We start from the raw sequence: 12,133 nt of genomic DNA on the forward strand, positions 1-12,133 counted from the left end.
TTTTTATTCAAACTGATTTGGGACAGATTATCTGCAAATATTTGTGAGATAAATGATTAAGCTTTGTCTTTTTTTCTTTTCTTTCTTTTTTTTCCCTTATGTGAATGCCATTCATTTTAGAAGATGGATTAGGAATGAGTTTAAAGGTGTATTTTCATTAATAAAGATAAATAAAGCCTGCCTAGTTCTTTGTTGTCTTAAGTACCCTTAAGTACCCAAACAGGTGTGATAACACCGTTCATTCCTGGAAATACCTGAACATCTGCCTGCTGATGGGAAGTAGTGAATAAATTCCTTGTTCTCCGCTTGTGCATGCAGCTTTCTTTTACCTACTAAACTGCCTTTAACTCACCTTGAAAGCTTTTCTTCCTTTTGATATGATTATCCTGTCCTCCATCCCACCTGGAAGGAAGGAACAAGTGGTTGAGTGGGGCTTGGCTGTCTACTGGGGTTAACCCACAAGAGTACATTTTAGCACCGAGGGTGGGTCTATAGACATTCAAGATAATGTCAGATTTGTTTGGGATGTTCTAGGCCAAATTTGTAGCTGTTTTAGTTGTTGTCCCCTGTACAAGACAACATGGATCTCTTAGAGTGAGTCCAATGTGGGGCTACAGAGGTGATTAGAGGGCTGTAGCATCTCTCCTATGAGGGAAGGCTGACAGAGCTGGGCCTCTTTAGCCTGGAAAAGAGAAGACTGAGAGGGGATCTTATTAATCTGTACAAGTATCTTGGTGAAGAGAATCAATAGAATCTGTTTTCTGTCATGCTTGGCAACAGGAAAAGAGGCAAGGGGCTTGACCTGAAATATAGGAAGTTCCATCTGCGCATAAGGAAAAACTTCACTGTGAAAGTAACAAAGCTCTGAATAGGCTGTCAGGAGAGGCTGTGGAGTCTGCTTCTCTGGAGATACTCAAAAAACACTTTTATGTGATCCTGGGCAATATGATCTAGAGGACACTGCTTGAGACAGGGGGTTTGGAGTAGATAATACCAAGTGGTACCTTTCAATTTCAGTATCCTGTGCTTCTGCAGTCTAACTATTAATTGGCAGGCTTACTTTCTCTTACAGGTCTTGCTTACATTGCAGTATATTAGAGTCCAGTGCTTGTTAGTGGTTGCTGTTTGCTCTATGCCTTATCAACTTACTTTGCTGTGCCCGGAAACATTTTGATAACAGCAGATGCTGTGCCCCTCGGCTGGCATATTGTCAGGGCAGTGCTGTTCTTCCTGTGCTGCTGTATTGGATAGGCTAGAGCTACAGTGCCTCAAGTCAGAGTGTGTGCGGCTTGTGAGTACTGCCATGCTGCAGCAGGTACACCCCTAAGGGGGCTGCAGCCCTTTGATAAGTCCGTACCAGCACAAGGGAAAGGAGAGAAGTGCAATGCAAAGTTAAACCTTATATCTCGGTCCAAAAGGACCATTAAATTCCAAACCCTTGCCGCAGGCAGGTTACCACCCACTAGATCAGGTTGCCCAAAACCCCGTCCAATAAGGGAAGGAAGCTCAAAGCATAACTGTGACCACAGCAGGAGCTGTAAAACCATCTGCTTAAGTATTGCTTTCTTTGGGAGCAGCAAGTACTGTGTGATGAGCTTTTAACCATATAGGCAAGTAGTCATATTTGCAAAATATTGCTTAGCAACGTATTATTTCTAATCTACAGTGTATTTAATGCCAATTTTATCTTGAAATGTGGCAGATGTTCTCTGTACTCAAATGCTTCTTTTCAGCCTTTGACCTTGCTTGGTAGTTTTTCTGCTTACTTTGGCTTCCTGTAGCCTATCACCAGTGCGAAAGTTAGGACTTCATTAAAGTCCTGTGAACAAAGTACATACATACTTGAAGCACAAGCAGCCTCTCAGTTGCAACCAAGCCAGCTGTTAAGCAAGAGGCGCACAGTGTGTGTGCAGCTGAGAGCAGGCATCGGCAGAATGGATCCTCACAATGAACTCAGCATGCATCAAAGCGGACAGCTGGATGAGATGATTTTTCAACCAATGGACTATGTGAAGAAAAAAACACTTCAGAAATACAAGATCATCTGTGGTGTAAGTAGGCACTGCTCTTCAGGGCAGCCACTCCTTTTTTTCCTTTCAGAACGGTAGGAATTGCTTTAGCAATTTTCAAATCCACAGAAGTTTTACTGGTTTCCTTATATTAATGTAATAATTCAGGGCAGCATGGTAACTGGCGATGAAAGTTCTGCAGCGTGAAGGCATGAACCTCTTCTGGCAGATTTCTGAGGTTCTTGTGATACTTATCCAGAGGGTTCAGCCTGGAAGTGAAGTACACTTTTTGTTTTACTATGATAAACTGACAGTTTGTATAGCAGGTGGTGCTTCAATCCATTATGTTATATGTTTGTTTAAAATTGGGTACATTTATGGGCAAAGCAGCCCCAGTTACGTTTGGCTTATTTTCTTGTGTGTTCAGGCTTGTCATTTGTAAAAAAGAGCATGTAAGCAAGGCAGTGATGAAAAACACTCCTGAAGCTTAGGAAACGGTGAATGAACTGTTTCATCTGGTGTTGTCAGCCTCATATCTCAAGTATCGTGCCAGTTCTTTCCCTCTTCCCCAAAGCATTGAGTCACACAGCTGCTTTATAAATAATACTGGGTAGGGCTTTTAATACAATTTTGAGACCTTTTGTTGAAGCTGATACACATTTTTGGCTCCTGTTTTTGACTACAAGCGAAACAAACCTTGACTGTATATGCATGTATATGTATTTATATGTTTGTGTATGTGTCAGTGCGTATAGGAAGAAATTCTTTACAGAAAGGGTAGTTAGGTACTGGAATAGGCTCCCCAGGGAGGTGGTTGAATCGCCATCCCTGGATGTGCTTAAGAGCCGTTTGGATGTGGTACTCAGGGATATGATTTAGCAGAGGGATTTAGAGATATAACTATGGTTAGGCTGCGGTTGGACTTGATGATCTTCAAGGTCTTTTCCAACCTGGGTAATTCTATGATTCTATGATTCTATATACGCGTTAACACAAACTCTTGCACCTATGAATTGGACTTCAGAGAAAAGGACAAGTACTGATTTGAGAGAGACTCAAAACTTCATTTTGGAAACAGCCCTATGAGAAAGAGAGGCAAGTTGTGATACTTTTCATCATCGTATCATCAGAACAGATTCACGTAATACAACTTCTTGTCTAATGCTTCATTGTGCAAGTATTGCATAATGTATGAGAGAAATATTGGAAGCTGAGGAAAAAAGAGAAGTGAAAGTAACGGACATTTTTCTCTTTAAATCTTCAATAAAAATAATTTAACCATGAGAGACAGAGTCAGAAGTATACCTAACTAAGGTGCAAAGTAAATGGTGCTTTCAAGAGGTACTTGGAAGAATAAACTGAGAAGCATCCTAAAACATAGGGGCTGTTCTGCACATAGGCAACAAAACCCAGGACAGTTCCCTGGGAGCAATGTGCTCTCTGTCCAGAAGTAGCAAGTGTGCTGGCCCAGGTGGGACTCCTAATTCTCAGTGCTGCCTGGCTGGATGTGGAACTGTGGCCTTCACACCTGGGTCCAGGTAAGGGTCTCTTCAAGAGATTTCATGCTGCCTTTTCCGATGCTTTGAGCAACAGCACTTTTCCCACCTGTCTCTTTTATCAAGTTCTCTTACCAGTTCCATTTCCATTCTACTGTTGGGATGTTCAGCCTCCCCAAAAACCAGGGAGTGAGCAACAGGGAGAGAGTAAAGGTGACCTCCCCAGTCCATGTAAAGGAATGGTGTGTAATTAGAATGAGTCCCACTGGACTTTATGCCCAAAATGTACACTCACACCTCAACTGAGGCATTGGCATTGCTCCCCACCACTGCCATTTGTGAGATGTCGGGGCAGGATGAGCAGTAACATAGAGCCCAGGGTACTTCTGTGAGCAGAGATGGGTAAACAATAACAACATGGCATATCTGTGCTTGCTTATCTTCTGCTCATTCATGCAGTTTTTATCAGCTCTTTGTAATTTCCATAGTCTCAGTCAAGAAACCATTTGCTAATGCTTGGTGGATGCTGGAAATGACAGGAAACAGAAGTAAACTCTGAGACAAAAGATGGAAACAGAGTGGATTGCTTCATGGTGTTTTTCTCTGATAAGCATTTTCTTTCCCATCACTGCCTTACTCAGAAGTGGATATGCTGCAATACAGTCCGAGAGGGCTGTCGTTTTTTGCTGTGCCAGCCAGCATATCTGGGGTGTCTATTAGGCTGCTACAAGTTTCCTTAGCTCTTCCCCAGTCTCCCAAACATGATGTGACTTTCTGTCATGGAGCTTTCCTGGATTGCTTATTTCTTGTTTCCTGTAACCTCACTGTTACAATGTCTTACTTATTAAGAAAATATGTCTTGTTGGTGAAAATTTGGCATTTACAGCCTCATTCCAGCTGAGTCTGTCACCTCCCGATCCGGCAACAGAGCCTTTTAAGAAATCCTTGTAGGTATTTCAGGGAAATACAGAAGCTATAAGAAAGGAATACTGGGTTGCGAAAGGTAGGGATTTCCTTCTCTTTGCATAGATTAAGAATTTGAAAAATACATGAATGTGTTTAGCACTTCCTGCTCTCTTTTCTCCTGCAAAGACTTCCTCAGTCACAAGATGGGACCAACCATAGGTTAGAAGTGCTGTATTTAGGTGTTGCCTTAGAAGCAGTTCACAAGATTATTGTTTCCGCGCCTCTCCTATCATAGAGTTAATTTCTACTAAACATAACAGCTTATTATGAACCTTGAATTTCTGTGTGTCTGTGTGGCAGGTTCTGCTAGGTGCTTTGGTGATTGTATCTCTGGGACTAGGTTTGGGACTGGGACTAAACCGTGGAACCCAGGAGCAAGGTATGTTTGTGATACTTTTAGTATAATTACCACTGAAGCTAGATCTGGTAAAGGCTTTCATTGAAGGCTTTTTTATAATGTAATATAAATGTTCAGTGAAGAAGTCCTTGCATTTTTTGAGTTGGATAGTATAAATAACGTACACATAATCTATGCTGGAAAAACCTATCCTAAACTACTGCATGTCTCGCTTCTCACTCTACAAGTGTTAAACCTGCTTCACAACAGCTTTGGAAATTTTATTTTAATACTGTTTCTCTGAAAATTGAGATAGGATGTATCTTATCATATGCAACATTATTTAAGCTATGTGTTTTGTAGAAGAGATCATGGACCACTGTCAACATTCATACTTGGAATGCTTTTGGCATAGTTGAGGTGGCTAAAATTTATCATGAATTTTATTTGAAAACTTAGATTTACTTAAAACTATGATAAAAAGATATTTTTTGATTTTATGAAAGGTTATTAATTAAAAAAAAAAAAAGCGGAGTAGCATATTAAGGAGTATATTAGGACAAACATCAGCAAGTGAATTAAAACACTTCTTTCTGAGTCGAGACAATATCAGTCTCATAATGGAGGAGCCCAAGGATGCACAGTGTCTTTTTCTTTTCTTATCAACATGCATCAACCTTCTATACCTTGTTACTCATCAGCTTCCAACTCTTTCAAAGATCTTTCAATCCTATCTGAACAAGACAGAATTGTAGTTATTTTTTGATGACAGGTGTATTGTATTACTACTTCCTTCCTATGCATAGATACCTACCATGTGAATGTTTGCTGACATTTACCTAAGGAACTTAGTCACGGTTGTAGCAAGTGAATGGAAAGTGGAAGATGGTGCAGAATGAGAATCTTGGTGTCTCTGCAGACAGTTCTAGAGAGCAATTCTAAATACAGCCTGCCTAACTTTATTTTCCTTTATAACCAGATCTACTTAAGATGACACACTGTGCTACAAAGCAGAGTCAGAGGGGAAGCCTCAACCTGGATTGGTGCATGATTGTACTGCTGCATTTCTTGTGAGGGCAAAGGGAAAGAGTGGTCCTGTTCAGGGGCAAAGGGAGTCATGGTTGAGAGGTGTTTTGAGGGGTAATAGTCTTGAAAGAGCCAAAGCTGTGTGGTGGTCTGCTGCTCTGTACGTTTAGGACAGACATGACATCAGGTGATATATTACAATTTGTTATGTTCATATATTCAAGGTAAACTTGATAGCTCCAATAACTGTACTGACTATGCCAGGTAAAAGTTAATGACATACTAAATTTTAACACTAATAGTATACTAAATTTGCAGACCTCACGCAGTTCTGTAAATATAGAGAAGAAATTAGAGGTATGGATTTCAGATTATTCAGAGCATAAGCAATTCTGTTTCAGACAACTCTGAGTTGTTCTAAACCCAATGGATAGGGGAAAAACTAAATGAAATACTTTAAGTTTCAGTCTAAAAGCGAAGAAAAACTGTGTATGTTTATGCACATTTGTTGAAAAATCAAAGTTCTTCTTGGCAGAGCTGGTTCCAACCATGAAATGCTTAATTGTTAGTTTCTTCTTTTTGTTTGCACTCCTTTAAAATATCCATTTATGATCATTACATTTGTTTGTTCATTATTCTAATTACTTGCACAGATTGGTTGCATGAACAGTTATGGTTGATATGTGCACGTAAAGAGCAAAGTGCAACCTCAGAACTTTCTGCGTGTAAAAAAAGCTGACTAGCTTGAAAAAGAAAATTCTTAGCTCCACATGATTCATACACAATGGATATTAAAGCCTGATTTCTATAGGCAGCACACCTTGCACAAGCACAAATCTTTTGGCAACTGTGACAGAATTCTCCTAGCAGACCTACGCACTTATATGTATTTCTATGTAACTCTGTGGATGGATGACAAAACTGGAAATGAGGATGCTTAGATTGTTTCAGACATTACTTCTACAGTACAGAGATCACAGATGCAAGGCTCCTAATGACTCAGTGAGAGCCTTAGGTGGTATTTTGATATTCGAAGTTGTCCTTGGATGTGTCAGCTCTTGCTCCCTGCATGGAGGTGTCAGAGCTGTGGTGAAGAACTAATTGTACATTTCAGTTTACTGTGTGAAGCCTCTCCATTGGACCCTTTTCTTTCTTTAGGTCAAAACAATCAAACCTGCATTATTTTTAGTCACTTTTTTCCAATTAAGTGGAAGGGAGATGTTCAGGTTCCTGAGTGCACTAAAACTTATAGCCTTGCCCAGCCCTCTAATTTTCTCTATGTCCCGGACCCAGTCTGGGCACTAAGACCCTCTGTCTTCTCATTGCAGTCAGCTGCAGGCACAAGTGCAACGAGCCCTATCGGAAAGAGGTGGCAGGCTGCCAGTGTGACAGTGGCTGCAAGGAGCGTCAAAACTGCTGCTGGGACTATGAAGATGCCTGTGTGGAGCCAAGTATGTTCCCCTAGAATCAATGCTCATTGGTTTCTATACTGTTTTCTTTCGTTGTATAGTACTAACTGGAAAAAGACCAGTTCTCTTATTTTCATGGGGATATGGAAAGCCATCTGATTAAAAGCTTTGGGGCTGGCTTGCCACATGATAATTTGGGGAGGGAGGAAGTTAGTGGTGTTGAATGAATGCTGCATTCAGATTGTTAGAGGTCCTTCGCCTTTGTGACAAGAAATCTTTCAGGCTCTTTTTCTAATGTTCTCATCTCTTTGCTATGGAGAAGCATGCCTTTTAGGCAAAAATATTTCTTCAAGTAATTTGTATGGGCTTCACATATCACATTACAGCATAATGCAGTGTAGCAGAGAGCACAGCTGTATAGCACAGCCAACTCCCTTGAGTTGCTCTGGTTATCCAGAGCATTTGCAGTGTTTTCTGGTCCAGATGAAGTCATGGATGAGTGGAAATGCAGGTTTTCTTTGACTAGGAGACTGAAATGATACTAGTATGCCAGCACTTCTCGTCCTTCTAAAAAATAATGGGTGTTTCCCATGAAATGTATTCTCGGCCTTATGTAGGCCTGAGGATCACTTGGGAATAATAAGCAGAATCAGAATTACAGTATTCCTCCAGGAAATGTGACTGTTTCTGCATTAAATCCAGATTCTATTCCAGTTACTTTGTATGCTCCCTTGGCAGCAGTTTGGGATTTTCTTCATACTTACCGCTTTCTGCCTGCTTCTGCTCTCAGATCTTTTCTGCTATCTGCTGCAGATTGTGCACAAGAGAAGGGGAAAAAAGACCTGTTGTGTTCATTTTCTCTTTCATAGGAGAAATATGGGTTTAATATTTATTTAATTAATTATTTTGAGATCTTCCAGGAAAAGTGTGGAAGGCATTGAACAAGATGACTTTGAGAACACATTTCTCAAGTGGTTTATTCTATGACTTGTTGTTACCATTTGATGGCAACAAAAATGATCTTTATGTGTTGAAAGAAGTCTCGTGTTTTCATCTCACATGAAACCTTAAAAGCTACTCAGGTAGAATATGTCAATATGAGTAACACAAGTCTACATGAAGTTGTGGGACTCAAATATTAATCTCTTTCTTCCACTTTTCAGCTCGATCCTGGAGTTGCACTAATTTCCGTTGTGGTGAGACCAGATTACCTGGAAGTTTTTGTTCTTGTTCTGATGACTGTTTGCAGGCAAATGACTGCTGTGTGAACTACAATACTGTTTGCAAAGGTAAATCAAAGATCATGTGAAGTAAATAGTTGGGCAGTGTAAATATAACGGTAGATATATTTGTTTCTGAAGGTTAGAGCCTTATAGTTACGTTTTGGAAAGTGAAGATGTTTTGAAGTGAAAGCTTTTGATATTTTTGACTAGGGAGAAGAGGATTTCTGGAAAGAAGTGTGAGATGTGTGTCATTCATAAGAATGTTGCTGGAGCAACCCAAATTTGGTGGTTGTTGTTGTGGCTGTTTGTTTTTTTATTTTTTGTCCAAATTTGGTGGTTGTTTGTTTTTTTATTTTTTGTCCAAAAATAGTTGAAGATATAGTTTTTCCTTCAAACTCCATGGTATCTGAAGATATTTAATTAGAATTTCCCATTCATTTTATTGAAAATTAATTTTCAGATTGGATTTCTTAACTGAATATCTTTGAACATACCTGGTTGTGTCATACAGAGCCTCTCTAAATGCTTAATATCATTGGTAAATTTGGATTATAGGAATGGTATCTGCAGAGTATACTGCTGACTTAAAACATGTATCTGATGTCAGAATTCCTGCATATGTTTAGATGGCAGTGCTTGAAGGCAGATTCTGTAATACTGTGAGGGCTACTATGAAAGTAATGCCTCCTATTTTAGTATGTTGGCCTATGACATCAGAGGTGGATGTTGGTGGTGTGCCAGTAGAGGTTGAACCTTTCCACCAGTGTTCCATTATATATTGTTGCCATGTGACAGATGGCAGCAGAGGGGCAGTCTGACAGAATGGCACCTGACGTGGAAGTGCATATGAAGCAAAGGTGTGTTACTTAATTCCTCCACGTGGAAAAAAATGGCACCTATTGAGATTCATAAATACTTTACAGAATCACAGAATATCAGGAATTAGAAGGGACCTTGAAGGATAACCTAGTCCAATTTTTCCCTGCCAGAGGGATCTTAGGTCAAGTACCCCTTTGTGGAAGCTCTTGCACTCCTTTCCCCATCCTGTTCAGCCTCCTGCTTATTACTTCCTGAATGTTTGTAGAGACCAAGCAGTAGTGTGAGTACAGTGAAGCTGTGAGTGGTATGTTTCTACAGTGGCAACAGTGATGTGTAAAGCAAGCCACATTCCAAATGGCCATGTACAGCTGTCACATCATGAAATGAAGAGTGTCTCAATTAGCTCATCTGTGTGAATTGGTGAATTACCAGGGAACTGTGTACAGAACTGAACATTGGCTTCAATGCATTGGAAATGATGGCAGCATTGTTAGAATATCATAGAGTTTGTGCCAAGCTCAAACAGATGCTTGCATGGGAGCAGAAACAACACCATATGCAAGTTTGTCAGGACCAACTGAACCAATATGAGGCAGTTGGTAACAGTTTCTTGGGTTGCATCATTACCAGTGTTCAGACATGGCGTCACCACTATGAGACAGAGTCAAAATGGTGGTCCATGGAGTGGTGACATGAATTCCTCATCAAGAAAAAGTTCAGGATGCAGTCCTCTCTGGATACAATGATGTTCACTGTCTTTTGGGTTAGAAAAGGGTGTGTAATCCTTCTGGATTTTCTGGAACCTGGACAAATCTTCAGTTCTGACCTTTACACCATAATTCTGACTAAGCAGAAGGCTCAAACTTCCAGAGTCGCGCCAGAGACCTTTCTCTTATAGCATGATAACATCAGGCCCCGTGTCAGTTTGAAGACTGTGGAGCACATTGGCAGTCCTAGATTGACTGTCCTACTACACCTACTGTATAGTCTGGATTTGGTGCATTCTGATTTAATCTGTTTGGGATGAAGAAAGATGGACTGAGTAGGCAAGATTTTCCTGGCAATGGCACTGTCATAGGAGCTGTGAAACAGTGGGTCACCTCTGCTTATGTAGATTTTTATGAACATGGCATGCAGGCCTCTTGTTTCTCACTGGTGAAAATGCATAGATAATAGTGATGGCTGTCGAAAAGTGGTGTTTTGTAGCTGACCATTGTTTCTATCACACAGTGTTATTGTGGCTTGTAATATCAGTGGAAATAAGTAGGAGGAATTACTTTTAGAGTGACTTATGTATATCTGTCAGCTCAATGCAAAGAGAAACTAAAAACAGTTGAGTTCAACTAAATGCTAATTTTTTTGAGTAGTAAGTGCTGACCTGATTAACATCACTGTACATTCCCACCTTTGGCTGGTTACTGGGAGAGAAACTCTGTGTTAAGCTAAAAACTTCAACAGCCACTGCTTTAATATGCATACATACATACGTACACACACACACGCATATATATATATTCTTTTTTCCTTTTGTTTTCATATGTTTTATTTCTTCTCTTGTTAATATTGCTGCCTAAAAGATAGGCAGATTGCTACCAGAAATGAGTGTAGATGTGAAGCTGGTGGAGAATATTCAGGGAAGAACAGAATAATGACTTGAAAGGCAGAAGCCATGGTCCACGTGGGAACATTGAAGGACTTGTGTTCTTTAAACAGAGGTGGGGGGAAAAAGCTAATGAAAGCCCTACCAGTCATCACTAAATGTGTAAGTGAAATCTGCAAAAAAAGAAAACAGCATTGCAGTGTTTATCCTGAATACAAGTTAAGTATTTTCTATTTTAAGGCAGGTAAAACTTAGAGGCTAAGCTTTCATAGTCATTTTTCTTCCATCTTGTTTGTGTACTCGGTGTTTCAAGGCCTAATAGGTTGTATTAAAAGATTTCTAAAGGTATTTTAGCCCCACTTTATATTAATTCTGTATTGAAACAGAAGAAGTCCCAGAAATTTCTCTAAAAGGATCATCCAAGAAACTTCTTTGTTTTAACTGTTTGTATTATTACTTTTTTCAATGCTAACTCAGTACTTTCTTTGTCCCTTTAGGTGAAATACCTTGGGTAGAAGAACCATGTATTTCACTTGAAACTCCTCAGTGTCCTACTGGGTAGGATAATTTTTTTTTATCTTTTTAACAGATAAAAACATGATGCTGAGAAATACTCCAGTCAGGTGAAGTAGGTTTTTTAGAGGTTAGACAAACAGAAAGTTTACCGAGAATGAGGTCCCCACCCATAGGGATGTTCTGTGGAAGTGGACTGTGGCTAGCAATATTTTTTCTGTCTAAAACCTTTGTCCTTTTGTTGCAGATTCATTTATCATTTACAATTTAGAGCAGATTACTGGAGTTTGAATCCAGATTGTAAATCATTTTGCGAAGAGCTGGAAAAACTATTAGAGTTAATTTAAGATTCATGTAACACAATTTGTTCTCGATCCATTGAAGATTACTTGTATAGTATCTTTGATAGTATAAATAATGAGGAAGCTATGAAAGTAGCATTATATCTGCAAAAGCTGGAACACAGAAAATTTGATGCCTACCTATAGTTATTTTGTATGGAGATTTATCTATGGACATCTTAGGTAGAGGCTAGCCAGAAACGTAGATTAATAGTCAGTCTCAAAATAAAATGGATTATTTTCTGGTTCTGTTACAGTAACTTCGATGTCATCATTGTTATCTATTTTACTGTCACATTATACTTTTATAGCAATAGTACCTTTAGTAGTGTAGCACTTCTAAAGTTCAAGTGTTCCTGCAGGCACCTTCCCAGCGCAGGCACAAAAATGCACT

At 39.6% G+C, this 12,133-nt stretch overlaps 1 protein-coding gene across 1 annotated transcript in view; it reads left to right on the top strand.

The window, feature by feature from the left end:
- The first annotated feature begins 1,925 nt into the window (after positions 1–1,925).
- The window catches only part of ENPP3 (ectonucleotide pyrophosphatase/phosphodiesterase 3), a 32,031-nt gene continuing 21,823 nt past the window's right edge, over positions 1,926–12,133 (top strand). The window contains exons 1-5 of the mRNA XM_072331867.1: positions 1,926–2,051; positions 4,772–4,850; positions 7,163–7,285; positions 8,407–8,532; positions 11,383–11,443. Coding sequence (XP_072187968.1) covers positions 1,935–2,051; positions 4,772–4,850; positions 7,163–7,285; positions 8,407–8,532; positions 11,383–11,443 — 506 coding nt within the window. The 5' untranslated portion in view covers positions 1,926–1,934. The remainder of the gene's footprint in view (positions 2,052–4,771; positions 4,851–7,162; positions 7,286–8,406; positions 8,533–11,382; positions 11,444–12,133) is intronic.

This window comes from Excalfactoria chinensis, chromosome 3 (genome assembly GCF_039878825.1).
Source record: "Excalfactoria chinensis isolate bCotChi1 chromosome 3, bCotChi1.hap2, whole genome shotgun sequence".
NCBI classification, from domain to species: domain Eukaryota; kingdom Metazoa; phylum Chordata; class Aves; order Galliformes; family Phasianidae; genus Excalfactoria; species Excalfactoria chinensis.